At 37.3% G+C, this 25,658-nt stretch overlaps 2 protein-coding genes and 2 long non-coding RNA genes across 5 annotated transcripts in view; 1 reads left to right on the forward strand and 3 right to left on the reverse strand.

The window, feature by feature from the left end:
- The window catches only part of LOC122651422 (DNA-binding protein S1FA-like), a 35,274-nt gene extending 19,903 nt beyond the window's left edge, over window positions 1–15,371 (forward strand). The window contains exon 3 of one of the 2 annotated variants that reach the window (XR_006331451.1): window positions 15,258–15,371. The gene's annotated coding sequence lies outside the window, so the exon portion shown is untranslated. Of the gene's footprint in view, window positions 1–15,229 lie in introns of both variants that reach the window. The other variant, XM_043844804.1, reaches the window with a different exon arrangement.
- The window catches only part of LOC122651417 (disease resistance protein RPV1-like), a 150,150-nt gene continuing 127,429 nt past the window's right edge, over window positions 2,938–25,658 (reverse strand). Inside the window, exon 7 of the mRNA XM_043844798.1 lies at window positions 2,938–3,409. Within this exon, the coding sequence (XP_043700733.1) occupies window positions 2,965–3,409 (445 nt within the window). The 3' untranslated portion in view covers window positions 2,938–2,964. The remainder of the gene's footprint in view (window positions 3,410–25,658) is intronic.
- Window positions 11,498–20,919, reverse strand: LOC122651427. The gene is made up of 3 exons (XR_006331456.1): window positions 20,759–20,919; window positions 20,432–20,620; window positions 11,498–11,508 (listed from the first exon to the last, which is right to left on the reverse strand). It is a non-coding gene; the product is annotated as an uncharacterized LOC122651427 (long non-coding RNA).
- On the reverse strand, window positions 21,971–22,898 carry LOC122651423. Its single transcript, XR_006331452.1, has 3 exons — window positions 22,830–22,898; window positions 22,278–22,415; window positions 21,971–22,005 (listed from the first exon to the last, which is right to left on the reverse strand). It is a non-coding gene; the product is annotated as an uncharacterized LOC122651423 (long non-coding RNA).

The following is a 25,658-nucleotide window of genomic DNA, read 5'->3' on the forward strand; positions in this document are numbered from 1 at the left end:
CCCCCTCGGCAGAGGTTTCAGGCTCATCCCTTGGCTAGAAATCCCTGTGGAGTAAGTTTCCAAATCTGTGAATGGGTTTCTATTTTTGAGCAAGTGTCATTACTTGCAAGCCATCCATCATCTGTGACTCAGTTTTTTTTTTTAAGAGTTCAAGGTATCCTTAACCCCCGACCAGAGACAGTGATTAGAGTCCTATCAATGGTGGTCTTGGGCTGTTGCTGCTGGTTCTCCATTAGTTGCTATTTTGGGAGCTGGCTTGTATCTTCTGTTCTAGACCTAGGTTGTAACTGGGACTTTTAAGGGATTGATACTATAATGATTATCTACTATTGATATCAGTTTGATAGTGTTTTGATATAGGGTTTTAAGAGTTCTTCATAATTGCTAAATTTGAGCAGCAAGCTGCTATTCTGTGACTGACTCTACCGTTTAGTGTCAAATTAGTCCTTGGACTGAGACCAAACATTGTGGATTAATTCAGTAAATTTAGCACAATTGTGGCATTTTTGGTCAGAGATCAATTTGGGTAAACACCGCTACAGTGTCATTTAACCATGGATTATTTTCAGATTGTTCAAATTCAATGAGCTATTTGAAAAACCACCATGCCCTGTTCAGTGAGGCCCCCTTTAAGTTGTTTTACCCAGTTACTGTCAATTTTTTCAGCTTCATCAAATGGAAAGAGGAGAAAAGCTAATCCACAGTCAACAAAGCAAAAATTTTGAAGGCTGAAGCACTCAATGGAGATGCTCAATGCTGCTATTGAAAGGACTGAAGAATTCCAAAGCAAAATCCAAGAAATCAAAAGAAGTTTTGCAAATCAATGAGACATTATAGGGAGAAATGTATAGATTTGTGAACTGAAGTATAACAGGGGTGGTTGGGGTTGGATCTTGGTCTTGCAACAATCTAGTAGATTAAGGCTAGGCATGATGGATTATTGTTGTGGTAAGAATTGAAGCCATGGGTTTTGTTTTCCTGATTAGAAAGTAAAGATGTGCAATAAAATTTGCAGAAAAATTCACAAAGTTCCTTGCCCTGTTATTGGGTTGGGTATTTACTTATTGTTTTAGTGAACCTAGCCCCACCACATCTTCTTTGTTTGGAAATAATGTTTTCAACTAGCGAGAATAATCTGTCGCCGGACAAAGTGAACTTGCCGCCATGACCTCCTTTCTACGACAATCGTTCATTCCAATCGCTGATCTTCAATCATTGAGAGAGGTGGCTTGTTGGCACAATATGCAATCCAGGAGAGTCGATCCCTTGACCTCCTGGAGAATGCACTTAATCGGCAAGCCTCCAACCAACCGAGCTAGCGGTTGTTTGCACCTCCATTCTTCTCACCTTGAGGAATTTTCGCTCTCGGTATTTCACTTTGACCGTCGACCTTAAAGAGAGAGTTAATAAGTTTGGGAACGACAATTAGCAATTAAACGGACTAGACGGTAATAATATTTTTTCGAAAAATCCTGGGCAATAAAATGCGTACGGCAATGATATAGTATGTGTTTAATACGGTTGTTCTATACAAATTCGGGAACAAAATTACGTGCATATAATTAGTATGCAATATTCATGTACACCGTGTGTGCGTATCTGAGAAAGAATAAAATACTTTCCCATTTCTCTTGTTGATCCTCAAAAGCTTTGACCGACATGGTAATCCAAATCTCAAAAGCGAGAGGATCGATTCCTTTCCTATCTATCTCTCTTTACACACAAAAGCATTGGTTTGTGTCTAGGCATAGAAACCATGATACCCACGCAACCGGTTAGTGAATCTCTTTCCTAATTTGTTTTTCCAGCTCTTTTACGTCAAAACAGACAGAGCCATAGGAAATTTGTAACAATGGCTTATTTTGCCACATGGAAGAATGATATGACAAATTTGACCATCAAATATAGGAAATTTTCTAACTTGGCCATGTGTCAAATTTCAACCTCAAATTGAATCATTTACTTTCCATTTAATGCCATACCCTTGTTTATATAGTCTATACATCCTCTTGTAGTCTTGAATTTTGTTTTGCCACATGGCAAACTCTGATTAGGGCTGAAACTTAACATGTGAATAGAGGACCTTGGGATCTATATATCAACAAATTTTCAGCCCCCATCTTAGTTTCCATGAAACAGAATCAGGGCCATGGTTACAGTTCTTGTAACAAATGTGGCTACATCTAAAAGCTCCCATACGCACAAAAAAAATAAAAAGGGAATCTACTCAGGTTTGTGAGAGGAGTCCTTATATGTATAGAGATGCTTTGATTATTTTTTACCTGCAGATTGTATGATATGAAAAAAGGTTGTATTTCGGGAAGGTCACTTAGGCAGCCAACTGAATGAATGTGAGCTCTGTGCCAATGGGTTTCTTCCAGTTGCTATCCTCCAAATCAATACCCCTTCATGCTGTTAGGATTAATTCATATTATCTTCAAAAGTACATGAAAAATTAATAGAAAAACAAATGTGAATCATAACAATTAGAATAGCATGAAGATAGAGTTGTAAAGAACGAAGGTTGAGAGAGAGAGAGAGAGAGAGAGAGAGAGGTACCTGGAACCTGAAGCGGGAACCTCAAATTCAATCTCCCCCATCACTCCCCTTTCCCTCTGGGTTTGGCTTTACATCTGAAGCAGAAGTCTCTGTTTCTAGATCACTTTCGTTCCCTTCTTCCCCTGGTCTTTTGTTCCATCTTCAAGAGCTCAACCTTCTCTAATTCACAGAGATGAACAAGAGCCCCTCCTCTCCAGAGCTGAGACTCGTTCTTCCCCATCTCAATTGAAGGTTGTAGACACTTCAAATCCTCTTAGAGATGATGATTCCCACATGACTCCTCCAAGTCAAAGTTCTCAGTTCTTCAAGGAACTCAAGTTTGACAGATCTACCCCATACTGCACCTAAAATACAACAAAGAACTCTAAGGATCCCATCTGTTGAGGCCTTGAATCTTGGTTAGCTTCAAGCAAAGGTGTGTGAACGATTCTTCAAATTTTTCAAGTTGGAGAGATCTGGTAATCTTTTCATAGACGAGCACCCCCGAAGGACCAAGAACCTCAAGGATTCCAATCTATCGAGGCCTTGAATCTCCATTAGTGTTTTACAGCTGCAAGCATTTAAACGCTTCAAGTTTCTCAAGTTGGAGAAATCTGGTAATCTTTCCAAAGACGAGCACCCCTGAAAGTCCAAGGACTCCAAGGATTCCAATCGATCGAGGCCTTGAATCTCCATTAGTTTTTCACACCAGCAAGCAGTTAAACGCTTCAAGTTTCTCAAGTTGGAGAGATCTGGTAATCTTTCCATAGATGAGCACCCCCAAAGGTCCAAGCACTTCAAGGATTCCAATCTATCGAGGCCTTGAATCTTCGTTAGTTTTTTGCACATGCGAACATCTAAATGCTTCAAGTTTCTCGAGTTGGAGAAATCTGATAATATTTCCATAGACGAGAAATTCGAAAGGTACAAGGACTCCAAGGATTCCAATCTATCAAGGCCTTGAATCTCCGTTAGTTTTTCACACACGCTAGCTTTTAAACACTTCAAGTTTCTCAAGTTGGAGAGATCTGGTAATCTTTCCATAGACCGGCAACTCTCAAAAACGAAGGCTTCCAAGGAGTCCAATCTATCAAGGCCTTGAATCTCCGTTAGTTTCTCGCACCAACTAGCTTTTAAATGCTTCAAGTTTCTCAAGTTGGAGAGATCAGGTAATCTTTCCATAGACAAGCACAAGCGAAAACCCAAGGTCTCCAAGGATTCCAATCTATCGAGGCCTTGAATCTCCGTTAGTTTCTCGCACAACCAAACATCTAAATTCTTCAAGTTTCTCAAGTTGGAGAGATCTTGTAATCTTTCCAAAGACGAGCACACCTGGAGCTCCAACGACTCCAAGGATTCCAATTTATCGAGGCCTTGAATCTCCATTAGTTTTTCACAGCTGCAAGCATATAAACGCTTCAAGTTTCTCAAGTTGGAGAGATCCAGTAATCTTTCCATCGACCGACACCCCATAAATTTCAAGGTCTCCAAGGAGTCCAATCTATCGAGGCCTTGAATCTCCGTTAGTTTTGCGCACCATCTAGCTTCTAAATGCTTCAAGTTTGTCGAGTTGGAGAGATCTGGTGATTTTTCCATAGACTTGCACGCAAAAACCAAGGGTTCCAAGGAGTTCAGTCCCTCAAGGTCCTCAATCTCAGATAACATTGGGAAATTTTCAAGTCTTAATTCCTTCAGTTTTTTCAAGTTGGACAGTTTCCCTATTTTAAATAATGATTTACAGTTTTCCATCGTCAACAGCTCAAGGGAATCCAGTCCCTCGAGGCCCTCAATCTCAGATAACATTGAGCAATTCTTGGGACTAAATTCCTCGAGTCTTTTCAAGTTGGATATTTTCCCAATTTTCCTTAATGATCTACAGTCCTTTATTGTCAACAGCTCCAAGGAATCCAATCCCATAAGTCCCTCAATTTTGAGTAAACTCTCGCAGCTCTCTATTTCTAATACCAAAAGTTTTTTCAAGACAGACAATTTTGGTATTTTGCTTAAGAGTGTGCACCACTTTGTTGTCAACAGCTCCAGAGAGTCCAGTCCCTCAAGGCACACGATTTCAGATAACATTGAGAAATGTTCGAGTCTTAATTCCTTCAGTTTTCTCAAGCCCGATATTTTCCCAATTTTTCTTATTGATATGCAGTTCATCATCGTCAACAGAACAGGGGAGTCCAAGCCTTCGAGACCTTCAATCTTTGCTAAGCTCCGACAATTATCAAGATTTAATCTCTCTAAATTTCTCAACCCTACCAATGCTGGTATCTCCACCAGATTCTCACAACCATCAAGGCACAGTACCTCTAAATTTGTCAGGTTTGAAAGCCTTGGGAGTGATTTCAAAGATTTGCATCTCAGAGCATTAAAATATTTCAAAGTAGAAGGAAGTTCTGGGAGCGATTCTAGTTCGTTGCAGAACTGTAAATCAAGTGTTTCGAGCAAGGAAAGGTTAGAAACTGTCACGGATAGGCTTTGAAAATCATTTCCACCTAGTCTCAAGATTTTCAAAGAGGGTAGATACCCTATGGGGTATCTGGAATTCCCCCATCCTTGATACAACAAAAGCTGGCATCAAAAGTCTCCAGTGTTTTTCAAAAGACATATGGAATCAGGTATCTTGTTAAGTCCTTGGCATTGATGTAAGTTGAGATTCCTGATAGACTTCAATCCCCACTGGATGCCATACGGGAAGAGATCCCTTAGTTCCGTGCATCCCCTCATATTCAATGTGACTAACTTCTCAAGGTAATTGAAAGATTCATCCGTTTCAGCCAGATTTTCACAGTTTTCAAGAATCAAGACCTCCAAGCGAGGATTTGCTAGTATTGGAGTCTTTAATAGGTGTTGACACCCTGTCAGATTCAGAATTTTTAGACTCTTTGCCACCTGCATCCAAAAAAAAACAATAACTTATCAGAGAAGTTTTTTTTAAAGAAATTTATGATTGATTACATCATCAAAAAAAAAAAAAAAAAAAAAGAAGAAAGAAAGAAAGAAAGAAAGAAAGAAAGAAAGAAAGAAAGAGAGAGAAATTTCTCAGAGACCTTAATATGCTCCCAACCCCTCCAGTAACTTGTGACAAAACTATATGACAGATCAAGAACAACCAGGTTCACTGGATGAAAATTCATTAATGTAAATTCCAGAGGGCATCCTTTCCATCTCAACCATATCAGTTTCGAAAAAGAAAGCACGGAGTCTGGAACAAAGTGTGCATAATCAACTTGGAGTAACTCATTTTAGTAAATCCTTTGCTCTTCAAAAGGCATTGGTTACTACAACTACCTCCGAAGTCAATGCAGAGCCCTTCAACTTTATCCGTTACCTAAAACAAAGAAATTTAAATAAGTACACAAGAACCTTGACAAGTACGACATATTTCTAATGTTCACGGTGTTGGGTCAAATCTTGTGCTCTATGGATCACTTGTCAAACATTGGGCTTGGTGACCCAACATTGTAAAAGACCCCAACCAATCTTATTCTGAAATTTTAACCCAAATGGAGCATGTTATATGGACCAATAGTATTGCATCAAAGGCGGAAAGAAAATTGCAAAATACCATTTGACTTTTTTTATTAGACAATGAAAGTCTCTGGCATTTTTTATAGTTGTTACTTTAAACAATGTTTTATTTATATGTTCATACTGGGCTGAAACTTCAACATTGAATAATGAGTGCATGATACTCTATAATGTGGACATCACCATGTCTACCACTACTGTGCGGCAACAAGTTCACCAACCTCTTATGACATTTCAGTTTTTTTAAAAAAAAAGAGAGACAATATTCATATATCAAATTTATGAAACCTGAAAGAATGAACATATGTGTTATAGGTATTAGGACTATCAAACTTTCTCTCTTAATGGCAACTGCTTTCAGTGAAAATATATGGTTTGCTTATGCTTAAAAACATTAACAATAATTGGAAGCATAAAATAAGGTGTACTGACCATTTGTAGAGAACCTACCTTTTCTTTCTCCAATATATGCAATGCTTCCTCATGAGACCACAACCTACTACGCCTACCGGGCACCTTGAGGTTTTCTCTACGAATGATTTCCTTTCCAAGATCTTTAAGTAGATCATGCATCTTTAGTTCATTATTTTCACCAATCTTCACCAAAGACCTTTGGCAGAGAACCTTAATTCCTTCGTTAGGGTAAAACTTACGTTGTGTCCATATCAAACATGCAATATTTTTATCCATTCCATTGAAAAAGCATGTGATATCAAGAAATATTTCTTTCTCAAAATCCTTTAACCCATCATAACTTATTTTCAACTTTTCCAAAACTTCATCATCAAGAGGATGATTATGCAACATCTCCAGTGTTTCTTGCCATACTGATTTTTCCATGCCTAATAAAGATGAACCTATAACCTTAAGAACCAAGGGAAGCCCTCTAGTTTTCTTAACTATGTCTTTTGAGAGATCTAGATACTCCTCTGGTGTTTGGTCCTTTTTGAAGGCACACCTGGAAAATAGTTGAAGAGATTGATTTGGATCCATTTCAGGGGGCTCATATTTCCCATCCACTTCATGATGAACAAAGATACTTTCATCTCTTGTTGTGATTATAATCCTATTTCCCGAACCAAGCCAATCACGCTCCCCGACTAATGCATCTAATTGAGATTTTTTATTTACATCATCAAGAACAATAAGAACTTTCTTACCGCGAAGTCTTTCCTTGATCATTTTAATTCCTCTGCCTTCATTAGGGAAGTTCAATTTTGCTCCTTTCAATACATCATGGAGAAGTTGCTCTTGCAAATGGATAAGTGAGATAAGAGAAGTCTCTCGAACATTTTCAAGAAAACTATATCCTTCAAAGTGATGTGAAATTTCATTGTAGACAACCTTGGCGATAGTTGTCTTGCCAATCCCACCTAGCCCCCACACTCCCACGATCTTTACATCATCTGGTTTAATGTTTAATAAGTTTCTCACTTTTTCTACATGATACTGGATTCCAAGTAGGTCATCAGAAACAATCAGCGAATCTTTTTCCAATTCATTGGAAACTATTGCAACAACTAATTGTACTAATGCTTCTTCATTCCTGTCCAATTCAAATCAACAAGAAATTAGTTGGAGAGAAGACAAATTATACAAAAAGAGAAAGGAACCATAAATGTAACACCCCACATTTGTCACATGATTATTGTAATATTATTTTGGATGGTTATGAGTATTTTATTGCTCCTGTGAATATTTTATTATTATTTACATCACCATAGGAGTAGTTTGATGTTATTTAGCTTATTCCATATGAATTTGTTTGTATTATATTATCATTTAGTATGCAATGGCATAATTGTAATTATTTTCACGGTCGAATGCATAGGCATTTGATTTATTTAATATGTTATATTTTGTTTTTGTTATTTTATATTATTTTAATGTGAGATGTAACAATTTATAATTATAATGTCATGTGCATTGTTTTATTATTATTCATGTTGTGATTGTTTGATATAATACATTAATGTATACATATGGTGTATAGTATACGGATTCATTTTATATCTTATACACTATGTGAATAGTACATCATATACATGTTTTATACAGTGTAAGTGCAGATTAATTTATTAAGATAACATGGGTTTAGTGGAGGCTATGCGGCAGCATCATGTATGAGATTATAAGTGGTGGCATTTTTAAGGCCAACCACCTAGCAACTCTTAATGAGGTGTCAAGAGTTCTAATAATTCAACCAAAAAAATAAAAGAGTTCTAATAATTAGGTTTAATGTAGCTTTGACCATGCTAATGTTGGATATATGTGTCCATCAAATTCTGTTCAATCCGGTTTATTATTAAACATTTTATACACTTTTGTTCAATATGATCACACATGATATAAACTTTTTGAGCAATGTATGTCCATAAGTTTCACTTTAAATTGGTAGTCACGACTAGGGTTTGGGTTAGACAACTCTTATCATATGGTCGTCGCATTAGGTATATCTAGATATGTTGATGTCTGGGTACGACTGCGAATACACACAAGTGTGTATTGGCGAAGAATCTTATTTTATTGATTCCCTCTTGTATTACTACCAGATGTAGATTTGGGATAGACATGTGTCACCAAGACCTTATACCTGAGAGGGTCTTGTTACTGCATGACGTGAATATATTCTTTGGTTCACCAATGACTACAGTTTAAGAGAACTAAAGCTGGTGTTCTGGGAATGCGTAAATATTATGTGAGTGAAAGAGTCACTCAATATGGTCTCCATTGCTCAATTGAGGAACATCAATGGGAGGTAGTTTGTCGATGGTCGGATGAGAATCAAGATCATGTACCATTTTGTAAGTGGTTTTGCAAAATATATTTTCACAGAAAATGATATATTATATTTATTATTTTGATTAAATTGTTTAATCGTGTTTTGCGGATTCCGATCATGTACACAGACGCTTCGATACGGACATCTATCATGGAATGGGGTTTGGCAGTACTAGTGTACATGCCCCAGATTCCATGATGGTGATGTTGTTAGTGAAGGCCTGAAGGGTTAGTGCATAATTGTTATGCATGAGTATTTCTGGGATTTTCTAATTAATAATTAATTTGTTTAATCTTAAATGGGTTTGATGCAACATTTAATTATAGGTCCATTATAGATAAAATTTTAATTATTTTATTTTCCTTTTAGATTCTGCTTCTTCATTAATTAGAAGTCCAGCAGGGTTTTAAGTCAAATAGGAGAGAGAGTGTCAGACTCTCACTAGGAGTGTATTCTATTTAAACACACCACTAGGGGACGCAAAACATTGAAGCCTAGATGAATTTTCTGCCCCCACTCTGGAAAATTCGCCCTCTGTCTCTCTGTCTCTCTCTCTCTCTCTCCTCTCTCTTCTCCCTTGCTTTCTTGTTCTCTTGAGTTGTGAGACTTGTTTGGGTTTTGGAGAAGAAATTTGGGTTTGGCTTGAAGATCTTTTACTGCATCAAGAAGATTCAAGTTTGGACTTTCTTGAAGAGCTCATTAGGGGAAAAACCATTATTTGGAGGAGAAGCAATACTTGAGGCTCTACATGTTAGCAAATCTTGATGTTTATTTTATGCGTTAAGGGCTATTAATTATTTGATAATCATGAAAGAAATCCGAATCGATCTATTTTCCGTTGTGCATTCGGGTATAGGATGAATCTCTTTTTCCACGGGATGGAAAAGAGATGTTTTTCCCTATTCTTGTTGATCTCATAATTCTTATGGGACAAGAAAAGAGAGGGTTTGGCAAACAATTTATACGAAATCCTAATTGGGCTACAATAAGGTTCCCATGGGCAACCATGGTGTGACCCAGATTTTTCAATACTTGTGAATCCAAGAGATGATCCCACTATTCCTAGAGCTAATCATGGTTAGTTGTTAGGTAAGGGATAAAAGAATGAATTAAATAAAGGTATAAGTTTTTATGCACGGCCGAGCACATGCATGACTAGTATTAATTATTGTTAGATGGGCATTTATGCCCATTCAAATTGACCATAAAGACCCCCACACTCCTAGAATTGCTAAGAAGGGCAAAATGTTGGATTCCTGCTGGAGTTTTTGAGACTTGGAGAAAAGAAGAAGTTGGAAGAAGAGAACAAAGATGGGGAACTATCAATTGAATATGGAATTGAGTGGCTGTTTGCAAATAGTGGCTGAAATCATAGAGAAAAGAAGAGGGAATTGATGCTGGATTTTCAATTGAAAGATGAATTGAGAGATTATTGGGCTACTTCAGAAATTGAAGTTCTATGAACCTAAAACTGGATTACTAAGGTGAGTGAGTGATACATTTCAATTTTGTGTTTGGATTTAAAGTATTTGTGTTATTTGATGGAGCTGTGAAGTCATGTGAAACTGGAAATTTGAGATTTAGTTGTTGCTACATTTTTTTGGGAAAATTATGTGTACACGCCCTTTATTTTGCTTTAAATGCAAATTGACCCAAGGTTTCAAAAAATGAAAGAGTATACCCCTGTACTTTCAAACCATGCTAAACTAACAGTCCGTTACCAAGTAAACGTTAAGTGATGACGTGGTTTTAAATCGGACACGAAATGACTAATTTACCCTTCGATACCCACTAACCTAAGGAGTGGGTATCTAAGGGTAAATTAGTCATTTTGTGTCCGGTTTAAAGCCACACCATCACTTAACGTTTACTTGCTAACGGACTGTTAATTTAGCATGGTTTTGAAAGCACAGGGGGTATACTCTTTCATTTTTGGAACCTTGGGTCAATTTGCATTTAAGACAAAGTACAGGGAGTGCATGCATAATTTCTTTTTTCAGTAGAACACTACCCTGATTTACTAAGAGAAAACACCCGGTTGGAAAAAGTCCCAGTGGAGAGCAGAAATTACAAGAGGAAGGGGGGGGGGGGGGGAGGGGGATTAGCCACCATACATTGGAAAGAAATAGGTTTGAAGCCTGACAGCAAGTTGGTGAGCCTCAACACATTTAATTTGCAAGGAACAAATTTGAAAAGAACAGAAGAGAATTGGGGGCAATAAAGCCCTAACATCATCTAAAATGACATATGTAGTCCAATCTACTGTAGAAGACGCTCTAAGAGGGAAGATATCTGTAACCAAAAAAGAAAAGAAAAGAGGGAAGATATAATAACTTGGCAATCTGAGAGAAAAATGATTTGCTGCAGCTCCATGCGACTAGCAAGAAGAACACCTATCTCTAAATGACCAAGCTCCATCTAAAGATAAAAAACCTACTTGAGACGAACTAAGGAGTAATTCATTGTGTTAAATAGACAGTTGGTCAGCCATGGCTATGCAAACTTGGATTTCCAGACTAACAAAGATGACAAAAAATAAATACTCAATATACATCGATCCCTTCCAATCTACCGCTAATCCATTTTCACAATCCTAATATACGCATGCCCCAGGGAAAAATGTTCCAAATACATAAAGAAGTTAATCCAATATTCTTATTTCATTTTCCTTTTCTCTAAATGCTTTTACTATCCCTACTTGTTTGTTTGTCATGTAACATAAATTTGTAAGGACAAATCCTTACTCAACCGTACCCTGCTCGAATCGGGAATATTCAGAAGAAAAAGAAACAGCATAGTAGGGAGTGTTAAACGGACTTACCCTCCATCGATGTCCTTCAAAACCCATCCCTTCAATCCCCCAACATCTGTCAGAGCCTTTTTCCACTCGTCAATGATTTTCTGATCGAAACGTTTGTTGTGTTCCTGAAGAGCCTCAGCGTAGCTCCCAGTGTGGTGACAGACGTCCGCGGGATCAACATCGTAGAAGATGGACCGGACAAGTTGATTCATGGTTTTCCTGTATTCAACGATCTTGACGAGCTCGTTGAGACACCATTTGCTTGACGCGTAGTTCTTGGAGAAGATGGGGATCGAGATTCTCGACTTCTGGATCGCAGAGAGTAGCTCTGGGCGGATCTCCTCCCCAATGCGGAGTTGAACGTCGTCTATGAAAGTGTGAATTCCAGCGGCATCTAGGGCATTGTAGAGGTCGCCGGTAAAGGTACTGATACGACTATCTATACCCCCGAAGTTCAGGAATACTTCATAACTCCAAACAGATAAGGACACAGATCGGGCTGCCATTGAGAAGTAGTTTTATCGGGACACTGAAAGAAGAAAGTTTCTTTGGTTCTAAGCAAAATCTTCACTCTTCGATTGCAGAGCCTGATTAAGAAACAATCTTGAAAGCTGCTTGATTCGACAAATGGGAGGATGAAATGTTTCGATCAAAATTTGTTGGATTGATTTGACGTCAAAACTCAAGTCATTATTTTCGTTGCCAATTTTTTCTTTGTCCAGAGCACATCCAACGCTGGCATGATACACACCTTAGCACACATCGCGATGCACCCGGAGGTGAGGATCTGTTTCTTGTCAAGTTCACCAATGTCGATGATATGCATGTCGTCTCCCAGCCCCGGGTGTATCCCAGGGACTTACTTGCGAATAAAATCATGGAATCCGAATGTTCTGGCTGAGAAGGTGCTTTTCACGTTCGCTGTCTCTTGGGTTCAGGTGAGAAGTCCTTTTTCACGTTGGTTGTCTCTTGGGTTGGGCAAACATCCTCCCACTTAAGGATGTCAACGGATTTTTGAAAATTTTTATTCTATCTGCATTTATATTGATTTAGGAGAATTTGAATTCTTTACGAAATTACGAGCATGAGAATCCTCTGATCAATTCTTATTCAATTTGTTTAGCAGTCTTATGGTAATAAAATGTTTGAAATATATCTTTGTATTTTCTTCTTTTTTTTAATCAAAAATATTTTTTTTTTTATAATTTTTTAAGTTAAGATAATATGATTCTTTTTAAAGATTTTCTATTAATTTTTATATATTGTTTTGTACATTGTAATACATGGAATCACAGATCTATTAAAATAACTATAGGGTTTATGACAAATGCCCCCCTAATGTGCTCATTTGTCCAAATACCCTCTTACAACTTTTCTAATTCCAAACTCCCCATACTTTCAAAACAATGTAGCACTTTGGTCCCTATCGTTAATTTGGAATGTTAGATGTTAGTTTTAGGATATCTAATGACCAAAATGTTCTTATGATAAAAATCCACCAAAATTTAAAAATAAAATGACCAAAGTGCCCTCATCTTCTCCAAATGGTTTAGGGTTTGAAACTGAAAATCAAACCCTAAACCATTTGGAAAAGATGAACCCTAAAATCAAACCTCTAAAATTGAAGTTGCAGTGAAGAAATTTGTGGGTTAGGACGTATCGATCGACATGAACATTATCTCTAAGAGCACATCCATATCACATGTTTAGTTCTAACCTAACTCAAACTCCACATGTGACACATTCGATATCCCTAACCATCTAACCCAGCCTCATCTCATCATATATATTGCACGCGGTATTACAGCTAGGCGTATCATTGTTGAACTCAACTTCTTCATATCATATATATGCGGTGTTCAAGCAGGACATAGATTGACTAGTTCACTTCAATCTTGTACGATATATATTCTTCAATTGGAGAACGTTGAAGAATAACAACGAACTACCAATTCCGATAGCAATAAACAAAACAGTTGTAATATTGGAGAGCTTTCACCGCAATTGGATTGGAAGAAATGTTGGGATCTAATCCGAACTTGATCCATTGAACACTTATCAGAATCCAACCGTGCCCAAGACTCCCAAGTTCCAATCGTTGGTATGGGGTCCTATTTTACAGTCATACATACGGATTGCATTTATGTATGATGTAAATCTAAAAAGACTAAAAGATAGAGAAGGTTCTAAGTTACACGGAGAGATCGAGATCGAGATCGAGAGAGAGAGAGGTATGCTAGGTGTGACATCCATCATTTTCGTCACCAGAACAAATAATAATCAGTGACCCTAACAAGTAACAACTAACGACAACTCTTTCTTCACTGCAACTTCAATTTTGGAGGTTTGATTTTCAGTTTTGGAAGTTTGATTTTATGGTTCATCTTCCCCAATGGTTTAGGGTTTTTGATTTTCAGTTTCAACCCCTAAACCATTTCCAGAAGATGAGGGCATTTTAGTCGTTTTATTTTTAAATTTTGGTGGGTTTTTATCAGAAAGGCATTTTGGTCATTTTATTTTTAAATTTTAGTGGGTTTTTATCAGAAGGGCATTTTGGTCATTAGATACCCTGAAACTAACATCTAACGTTAACGGTAGGAGCCAAAGTGCTACGTTGTTTTAAAAGTAGAGGGGAATGTGCAATTAGAAAAGTTGTAAAGGGGCATTTGGACAAATAGCCATTTTCATGAGGCATATGTCATAGTCCAATTTCACTGATAAATTGTATTTATTTATTTTTAGTTAAAACACGTTTTAAATTGTATTTTTTTTGTTACTTTCCCAATTCATCGCAATGAAGCAATAAAAAAACATAAGAAAAAACAAAAATAACATTAAACATGTCTTACGTTTACATTCAAAATATAGTATTTTTTTAAATTAAAACCTTGATTCACAATAAATTAATTATAAAGGTTTATGATGGCCCACATATCAAATATTAATATATTTTCATTTTCCCTATATATTTTTTTTCAAATTTTAATATTTAAAACCTATACCGTGTGTGTTTGCTTCTTTGTTGTTCTGGAAATGTTTGACCATATTTTTTACCATTTGTTCAAATTCTGAGCCCTTATAAAAACATCGAATTAAATAAAGTTTTTTTTTTTTTTTTTGCTATTTTAGTTTTAATGGTTTGGATGGGTCACTTATGAAATTTCAAAGTCAATTCAATCATCCCCTCAATGTATGAGAATTGGTTTTGATCCTAAATTTACCATTCATCTTGTACATTAAGTATTGCATTAATTTTAGGCATTGTGTCTTTTTTCCTTCTGGACCTTAACATTAGTGGCATTCCATGTGAAGGAAAAAAAAAATTTGGGAATCCTTAGCGGCAGGAATGTATATGATCATTCAGAATTTCAGATACTGGTGCTGTTTTAGTTGTAGTTTGTCCAGAAATCCAGGGTAATGCAGAAAGAAAATTTTCCCGAAATAAGATATGTGAGAGTTCATTTGAAGTAATTAATTGCAAGAGTTTTCTTTTAGTATCCTATCAATTATTAGTCTTCTGTCAGGGGGCTAGACTGAATTGTAAGCCTTACTTTGTTTCTGATCTCTATGTTAAGATGTTACATTAAGATTTTCCCTTTCTTGATGTCAGTTACCAAAGTTGAGACAATTTTGAGTTCCAAAAGATGACAGGCTTAGCTCAAAATGTGAAAACTCTAAAACGTTTCATGGTTAGTTTAAGGAACAAGAATATTTAACCAATCCTAAACCCAGTGCTCCCTTGGGTGTGATGAAATAACTTTCAGGCCATGAGGAAGGTGGATAGGGTGAAGCTCAAAACGAGGTTTTTTTTTTAACACATTTTGATTGTTTGGTTGGCTCGAAAGCTGGAAATTCCTGGCATGAGCATCATCAAATTTGATGGTTCATTTAAACCACATTGGCTTACCTTGGATGTGCTTTTGCTCTTCAAAAACTTTTTCAATCCTTAGGTAACTTTAATCTTCTTAGAAGTGAATCATGCCCACATGTATCCTGTACTCTACTTTTCTTCCAATTTACAAGGGTTACAATATTGTATTGTTTCAGGAGAGTCAATGCCAGTTTTGCTACAAATGAAACTGTTAAGTGAACATAAGAAAGAAAGCCTAGAAACCCATAATTGAAGATCATCTTTCTACTTTTGTATTTCACTGTAAGCAAATATCAATGGAGATTGAATCTTTGAAGAAACAAAACAGAGAGGTGATTCTCATGGTGTTTTTCTCAGTCTGAAGGATTAACTTAAGCCAATTCACTTGGGATTTGCTTCCTCTCCTGATCTCTTATAATTCGGTTTTAACTTGTAGGTTCTCCTTCATTTGTTCTCTTCTTGTTGTAGATGCAAAGGTCTTTGAGAAGATCTTTCAAAAATTGCTGCAAAGACAAGAACATTTGTGAATCATAGTCTAAGCAAATAAAAAAACCCTTGATTAATCTGCATTTCACTCTCATCAACAGATATTCTACTATGTTAGTTTGTTACTAATTAAAAAAAAAATTTAATAATTAAGGAGGTGGTTCCAAATAAGACATAGGAATCAAGGAGCCGAATTCTTTAGCCTTTACACCAGTCAAAATGGTTGTAAAGTATGCAAAATTAGGATTATCTTGAAGTTAAGAAACCCCAAATCAAGTTTTTGGGAGTTATTGAAAATCTCATCATGCCATGCAAAAGCATTTTAGATGATCCAAGGAAACAGTATGATTAGAACCATTTGGCCTTGATAAGTTAATCATGGCAGACTAATCTCATTGTGCCATGTGGAATAATAATGTGGCAATTCTAACTATTAGATAGCTAATCCTTACCTTGGATTATCCAGGTCAAAATTTAAAGTCTAATTTAATCAAATATGCTCTTTGCTTTGGCATGTATGTCCATGCGCCAGTATGGTACTTCGACCACTATTATGCATTCTCTCATGATCCTGATTTTCAAACCTCTATATTGCCACTTGGCAAACTCTGTTTGGGATGAAATATTACATGTAAGCATGGGACCTTGGGGTCTAGTGTCCACAAAATTTGGGCCCCATCAGATCTCCCATATGACAAATATTTGGGCTGCCTAGATAAGCTTATCAAGGCAGGTCATTCCGATAAGTTTGGAGCAAAGACAAACCCCATACCATGAGATGCCGATTAGTCAACAGTGTGAAAGAAAAATGGCTCAGGATTTGCTATTCTTAAGATATATGTCATCCAGCAATATCAAGAGAAATTTATATAATCATAATGGAAACCCAAAAATATTCCATTGAGTCACTTAGGCACAAACCATCACCATGTTTACCTCCTATACTTCCCACTACCCAGTAGCATCCTTTTAAAAGTTTCTGAAGTCATTCCAACCCTTTACTAGACACTACAAAAACCCTACTCAAGAAAACAAACCTATACACAAATAAAAAGACTCATGAGTCTGTAAGGCCAACCCATTCCCTTATCAGTTTTAATACTAGAGACCTCCAATTCCCCTGAATCACCATTTACTTCTCATAACCAAATTTTCTCAAAAAGTCCTAAGAGATCTTGCCCTATAGATTGTTTTCTAAACCTACTATCACAATCTTGCATGGTGGCTAAGTTGGTCACTGCTCTACATATGGGGCATACAGGTCTAATCTCCTATTTATCATTAATCTCAATCCATATCTTTACACACCACTTCTTCCCAAGACATTTTCGGTCCACCCATCATTCTCTTAGACATTGGAACTGTAGTATTGCACATTATACAAAGAAAGTTTTCCACAGCTGTGTATAGGATATGCTCATTCTGCAAACCTTAAGAACTCTGAAATTTTTTTTTTCCTCCAGATATTCCACATGATGGCCTTCTACATGGAGCTCCATAGCTTCTTTCCTCAACCTCATAAGGAGACACCATTCTCATCAAGCAAAGTAGTAACTGTGCATCTCTATAAACAGAGTAAAGAAGATTCCATCACTAAAATTTTATCAATGATCTAATCAACAGGGCTCAGTAATATGCCTTCAAGAAATAAAACTAGATAGGAACACCAAGGGACACAACTGATGTTTGAAAAGCAAGAATCAATTTAAGAAAAAAAAAAAATGGAGATCAGAAAACATACTTCAGGGTGGTCTGTCTCCTAGATCAATTGCCTTGGTGTCCAATTTGATTGCCTCTCAAATAGCTTGAACGTATTCTCTCCTATTTCTCCATGGTCTCTTCTCTTTTCACCTCTGATCCTTCCACTGGTTGAATGGTTTTCTTCTTATCCTAGAACAAGAAAAGATGAAATCTATTTACATACACATGTGCATACTCTGGGCATGATTAAGTTTCTATCTCATAATAATTAAAAAAGTGACAAACGCAAATTCTTACAGAGAAATAGGACACAGAGAATTGTAAATTAAGCATAAATGCCTTGGCCCAGTACAGTAGATTAATGTGTAAGTGGACCAAATTCTCAAAGTCTCAAAGCCTACAACCTCTTAACAGTCTTTTGGAATCAATCCACAAACCAAGCGACGGAATACAAGGCATCGTATCCCCAAACATATGCATGATCATAATTCGTAAAAGCTTGGATGTGCCACTTCCAAAAGCAAATTTTCAGGCATTAAACTGTATTCTCACTTGGATCCAACTTGGATTCAGAAGTAGAACCATATCTGACCCATATATAATAAGAATCCATACGCCATGCTTCATGATAGGACGCTAAAACATCTTATCTACTAAAAAATATATGTTGGCTTCTTTCATTGCCTTCTTAGCTCAACAGGTAGAGCATGTGGCTTGTGTACCAAATATGGTGGGTGGGTTCAAGTCCTACAAACAAAAAACAGAAATCTATCTCTACCATCTACTACAAAATCAAAATAAAAACACAAAAATTGCTCAACATAAAGTCACAAGTAAACTCAGAAATCACAGTTCACATTCACACAATATATTCTGAAAAGTCTAAATCATACCTAGTCTCTTTTTCAACATCAAACCCATCCCAAAAAGACATTGCATTATGGATTATATGAGTCATTCAGATACATAAAGAATACAAAAATAGAAGCATTATAATAAGTCCATAAAAATAAACTACTGTTATAAATCTTCATATCGAGTGGACTCTAATTCTGCCTCTAATAGTTTTTCATCAGAACTTCCATTTAATAAGGCTTACTAGTTGGTTTGCTTAGACGGCTGCCTGGAACTCTAGGCATGCGTCGAACAGCTGAAAAGTTTCACAGATAGGGAATTTGTAATCATCAATATTTTGCCACATGGAAGAATGATATGACAAATTTGACCATCGGATATAAAAAATTTTCTAGCTTAGCCATGTGTCAAATTTCAGCCACAAATTCAACATTTACTTTTCCATCTATATACCCTATTGTTTATATCCATGTACCCTACTGTAGTCCTGAATTTTGTTTTGCTACTTGGCTAACTTTGATTGGGCTGAAACTTGACATGTGAATAGGGGATCTTGGGATCCATGGTTTTAGTGCACGGTATCGGAACAAGTATCGATAACCTGCAATAACGATACGATTCCGATACGGTATCGCACTGGATCAGCTGTATTGGACAAAATTACCCCTGAATCTCCTTAAAAATGAGTTTTCTAACCATTTTACCCCTTGTCTGTATCATGCTACCGATACGGTATCGGCACGATATCGATATCGGTGACTAGCAAAACCGGTACATATCGCCCCATACTGATACTTAGAACCATGTTGGGATCTATATGCCAACAAATTTTCAGCCCCACCTTAGTTTCCATGAAACAGAATGAGTGCCATGGTTACAGTTCTTGTAACCAATGTGGCTACAACTAAAATTGAAGCTCGCTCCCACATGCACAAGAAAAAATAAAAAAACAAGAAGGATCTACTCAGGTTTGTTGTGAGAGGAGTCCTTATATGTATAGAGATGCTTTGATTGATTTTTTACCTGCAGATCGTATGATATGAACAGAGGTTGTATTTCAGGAATGTCACTTGGGCAGCCAACTGAATGAATGTGGGCTCTGTGTCAATGGGTTTCTTCCAGTCGCTGTCCTCCAAATAAAAAATCCTCCAAGTAGAGTGGACTCTGATTTTGTTAAATACACAATACCCCTCATGCTGTTAGGATTAATTCATATTATCTACCATAGTAAATGAAAAAATTAAAAGAAAAACAAATGTGAATCATCACAAATATATATATATATATATATATTTTTGGGGTAAATGAATCATCACAATTAGAATAGCATGAAGATAGAGTTGCAAAGAACAAAGGTGAAGAGAGAGGTACCTGGAACCTGAAATTCAAGCTCCCCCATCACTCCCCTTTCCCTCTTGGTTTGGCTGCACATCTGAAGCAGAAATCTCTGTTTCCAGATCACTTTCGCTCCCTTCTTCCCCTGGTCTTTTGTTCCATCTTCAAGAGCTCAAACTTCTCTGGTTTACAGAGATGAACAAGAGCCCTCCTCTCTATACCTGAGACTTGTTCTTCCCCATCTCAATCGTAGGTTGCAGACACTTCAAATCCTCTTGGAGATGATGATTCCCACATGACTCCTTTTCTTCCTGCCATGTCAAAGTTCTCAGTTTTTCAAGTAACTCAAGTTTGACAGATCTGTCCCATACTGCACCTCAAATCCAACCAAGAACTCTAAGGATCCCATCTGTCGAGGCCTTGAATCTTGGTTAGCTTCAAGCAAAGGTGTGAAGGATTCTTCAAAATTTTCAAGTTGGAGAGATCTGGTAATCTTTCCATAGACCATCACCCTGAAAGGTTCAAGGACTCCAAGGATTCCAATCTATCGAGGCCTTGAATCTCCGTTAGTTTCTCGCACCAGCTAGCTTTTAAATGCTTTAAGTTTCTCAAGTTGGAGAGATCTGGTAATCTTTCCATAGACGAGCACCCCGAAAGGTTCAAGGACTCCAAGGATTCCAATCTATCGAGGCCTTGAATCTCCGTTAGTTTCTCGCACCTCCCAGCATCGAAATACTTCAAGTTTCTCAAGTTGGAGAGATCTGGTAATCTTTCCATAGACGAGCACTGTGAAAGGTCCAAGAACTCTAAGGGTTCCAATCTATCGAGGCCTTGAATCTCCGTTAGTTTCTCGCACCAGCTAGCATCGAAATACTTCAAGTTTCTCAAGTTGGAGAGATCTGGTAATCTTTCCATAGACGAGCACCTCCAAAGAATCAAGGACTCCAAGGATTCCAATCTATCGAGGCCTTGAATCTCCGTTAGTATCTCGCACCCGGTAGCATCAAAATACTTCAAGTTTCTCAAGTTAGAGAGATCTGGTAATTTTTCCATTAATGCACAATTATGCAGGTTCAGTAGTTCCAAAAGTGTCAAATTCTCAAGGCCTACAATCCAACATAATTTATCACAGCTCAGGATTTCTAATTCCCTTAGTTTTTTCAAGTCAGACAGTTCCGATATTTGTATTAATGATGCACAAACCACTATTCTCAACAGCTCCAGGGAATCCAATCCCACAAGGCCCTCAATCTCAACTAAATTTCGGCAGTGCTCCATTACTACTACCCTTAGGTCTTTTAAGAAAGACAATTTCGGCATTTTATGTAATTCTATGTTATACCGTATTGTCAATTCCTCCAGGGAGTCCAGTCCCTCAAAGCCCTCAATTGTTGATAATATTGAGTAGTCATCCATGAGACAGAATTCTTTCAGTTCTCCCAAGCTGGATAGTTTCCAAATTTTCCTTAATGATTTACAGTTTTCCATCGTCAACAGCTCCAGGGAGTCCAGTCCCTCCAAGCCCTCAATTGTTGATAACATTGGGTTGTCCATGACACTTAATTCCTTCAGTTTTCTCAAGCTGGATAGTTTCCCAATTTGCCTTAATGATTTACAGTTTTCTATTGTCAACAGCTCCAGGGACTCCAGTCCCTCAAGGCCCTCAATCTCAGATAACATTGAATAATCCTTGAGCCTTAATTCCTTCAGTTTTTTTAAGTTAGATATTTTCCCGATTTTCCATAATGATCCACAGTCCTTTATTGTCAACAGCTCCAGGGAATCCAATCCCACAAGTCCCTCAATCTTGAGTAAGTTCTCGCAGCTCTCCATTTCTAATACCCGATGTTTTTTCAAGTCAGACAATTTTGGTATTTTTCTCAATTGTGTGCACCCCTTTATTGTCAACAGCTCCAGGGAATCCAATCCCACAAGTCCCTCAATCTTGAGTAAGTTCTCGCAGCTCTCCATTTCTAATACCCGAAGTTTTTGCAAGTCAGACAATTTTGGTATTTTTCTTAATTGTGTTCACCCCTTTATTGTCAACAGCTCCAGGGAATCCAATCCCACAAGTCCCTCAATCTCGAGTAAGTTCTCACAGCTCTCCATTTCTAATACCCGAAGTTTTTTCAAGTCAAACAATTTTGGTATTTTTCTAACATGTGTGCACCCCTTTATTGTCAACAGCTCCAAGGAATCCAATCCCACTCCCTCAATCTCGAGTAAGTTCTCGCAGCTCTCCATTTCTAATACCCGAAGTTTTTTAAAGCCAGACAATTTTGGTAGTTTTCTTAATAGTGTGCATTCCTTTATTGTCAGCAGCTCCAAAGAGTCGAGTCCCTCAAGGCCCTCAATCTCAGACAACATTGAGTAACCCTCTAGTCTTAATTCCTTCAGTTTTCTCAAGCTGGATAGTTTCCCAATTTGCCTTAATGATTTACAGTTTTCCATCGTCAACAGCTCCAGGGAGTCCAGTCCCTCAAGGCCCTCAATCTCAGATAACATTGAATAATCTTCGAGTCTTAATTCCTTTAATTTTTTTAAGTTAGATACTTTTCCGATTTTCCATAATGATGCACATTTCTTTAATGTCAACAGCTCCAGGGAATCCAATCCCACAAGTCCCTCAATCTCGAGTAAGTTCTCGCAGCTCTCCATTTCTAATACCCGAAGTTTTTTCAAGTCAAACAATTTTGGTATTTTTCTAACTTGTCTGCACCCCTTTATTGTCAACAGCTCCAAGGAATCCAATCCCACAAGTCCCTCAATCTGGACCAAGTTCTCGCAGCTCTCCATTTCTAATACCCAAAGTTTTTTCAAGCCACACAATTTTGGTAGTTTTCTTAATAGTGTGCATTCCTTTATTGTCAACAGCTCCAAAGAGTCGAGTCCCTCAAGGCCCTCAATCTCAGACAACATTGAGTAACCCTCTAGTCTTAATTCCTTCAGTTTTCTCAAGCCCGATATTTTCCCAATTTTTCTTAATGATGATCCACAGTCCTTTATTGTCAACAGCTCCAGAGAGTCCAGTCCCTCAAGGCCCTCAATCTTAGATAACATTGAGTAACCCTCGAGACTTAATTCCTTCAGTTTTCTCAAGTTGGATATTTTCCCAATTTTTCTTAATGATGATCTGCAGTTCATCAACATCGACAGATCTAGGAAGTCCAACCCTTTGAGACCTTCAATCTCTACTAAGCTCAGGCAATTATCAAGATTTGATCTCTTTAAATTTCTCATCCCCACCAACGCTGGTATCTCCACTAGATTCTCACAATCATCTAGGCACAATACCTCTAAATTTTTCAGGTTTGAAAGCCTTGGGAGTGACTTCAAAGATATGCATCTCAGAGCATTAAAATATTTCAAACTAGAAGGAAGTTCTGGGAGTGATGCTACGCTTTGACAATAATCAAGATTTAATCTCTATAAATTTCTCAATCCAACCAACGCTGGTATCTCCACCAGATTCTCGCAGTCATCCAGGCACAGTACCTCTAATTTTGTCAGATTTGAAAGCCTTGGGAGTGACTTCAAAGATATGCATCTCAGAGCATTAAAATATTTCAAAGTAGAAGGAAGTTCTGGGAGTGATTCTAGTTCGTTGCAGAACCGTAAATCAAGTGTTTCGAGCACAGGAAAGCTAGAAACTGTCACAGGTAAGCTTTGGAAATTGTTTCCACCTAGTCTCAAGATTTTCAAAGAGGATAGCCACCCTATGGCATCCGGAATTCCCTCATCCTTGATACCACAGAAGCTGGCATCAAAAGTCTCCAGGTTTTCCAAAAGATGTACGGAATCCGGTAACTTTTCAAGTCTTTTGCATAGATGTAAGTTGAAGTCTTTGATAGAACTCAAACCCCCAATGCCATATGGGAGATTCCTTAGTTCCATGCATCCCCTCATATTCAATGTGAGTAGCTTCTCAAGATCACAGATAGATTCGTCAGTTTCAGCCAAATTTTCACAGTTTTGAAGAATCAAGACTTCCAAGCGATAATTTGCGAGTTTAGGAGTCTTTAATAGGTGTTGACACCCAGTCAGATTCAGAACTTTTAGATTCTTTGCCACCTGCATGCCAAAAAAAGAGCAATAACTTATCAGAAATGTTTTTTTTACAAAGAAGTTTATGATTGATTACATCAAAAAAAGGAGAAAGAAATTTCTTAGAGACCTTAATGTGCTCCCAACCCCTCCAGTAACTTGTAACAAAACTATATGACAGATCAAGAACAACCAGGTTCACTGGATGAAAATTCATTAGCGTAAATTTCTGAGGGCATCCTTTCCATCTAAGCCATATCAGTTCTGAAAAAGAAGGCAGGAAGTCTGGAGCAAAGTGTGCATAATCAACTTGGAGTAACTCAAGTTCACTCATTTTAGTAAATCCTTCACTCTCCAAATAGCATTGGTTACTTGAACTACCTCCAAAGTCAATGCAGAGCCCTTCAACTTCTTCTGATCCCTAAAACAAAGTACTTTAAATAAGTACACAAAAAAAACTTTGATAAGTAGGAAAAATTTCTCATGTTCAAACAACAGAGTTTGGTCAAATCCTATGCTCTATGGATTACTTGTCAAACATTTAGGCTTGGTGAGCCAACATTGTAAAGGACCCCACCAATCTTATTCGTGAAATTTTAATCCAAAGTTAGCATGTTATATGGACCAATAGTGCATCAAAGGTGGAAAAACATGCTAAAAATGCCACTGATTTTTTTATTAGACAATGAAGGTCTGTGGCATTTTTGTGATTGTTACTTTAAACAATGTTTTATTTAAATGCTCATATTGGGCTGAAATTTCACCATTGAAATGAGTGCAGGATACTCTATAATGTGGACTCCACCATGTCTACCACTACTGTGCGGCAACAAGGTCACCAACCTCCATGACATTTCGGTTTAAATAAAAGAAAGACAATATTCATATATCAAATTTATGAAACCTTAAAGAATGAACTTATGTGGTATAGGTATTAGGACTAAACTTTCTCTCTTAATGGCAACTGCTTTCAGTGAAAATATATGGTTAGCTTATGCTTAAAAAATTAACAATAATTGGAAGCATAAAATAAGGTCTACTGACCATTTGTAGAGAACCTACCTTTTCTTTCTCCAATATATGCAAGGCTTCCTCGTGAGACCACAACCTACTACGCCTTCCGGGCACCTTGAGGTTTTCTCTACGAATGATTTCTTTTCCTAGATCTCTAAGCAGATCATGCATCTTTAGTTCATTATTTTCACCAATCTTCACCAAAGACCTTTGGCAGAGAACCTTAATTCCTTTGTTAGGGTAAAACTTATGTTGTTTCCATATCAAACATGCAATATTTTTATCCATTCCATTGAAAAAGCATGCAATATCAAGAAATATTTGTTTCTCCGAATACTCTAATCCTTCAAAACTTATTTTCAACTTTTCCAAAATTTCAGTATGAAGAAAATGATTTTGCAACATCTCCAGTGTATCTTGCCATTCTGATTTTTCCATGCCAAATAATGATGAACCTATAACCTCAAGAGCCAAGGGAAGCCCTCCAATTTCCTTAACTATGTCTTTTGAGAGATCTAGATAGTCCTCCGGTGTTTGGTCCCTTTTGAAAGCAAACCTGGAAAATAGTTGAATAGATTGATCTGAATCCATTTCAGGGGGCTCATATATCCCATCTACTTGATGATGAACTAAGAGATGTTCATTTCTTGTTGTGATTATAATCCTACTTCCCGAACCAAACCAATCACGCTCCCTGA

Source organism: Telopea speciosissima, chromosome 2, assembly GCF_018873765.1.
Source record: "Telopea speciosissima isolate NSW1024214 ecotype Mountain lineage chromosome 2, Tspe_v1, whole genome shotgun sequence".
In the NCBI taxonomy this organism is placed as follows: Eukaryota; Viridiplantae; Streptophyta; class Magnoliopsida; order Proteales; family Proteaceae; genus Telopea; species Telopea speciosissima.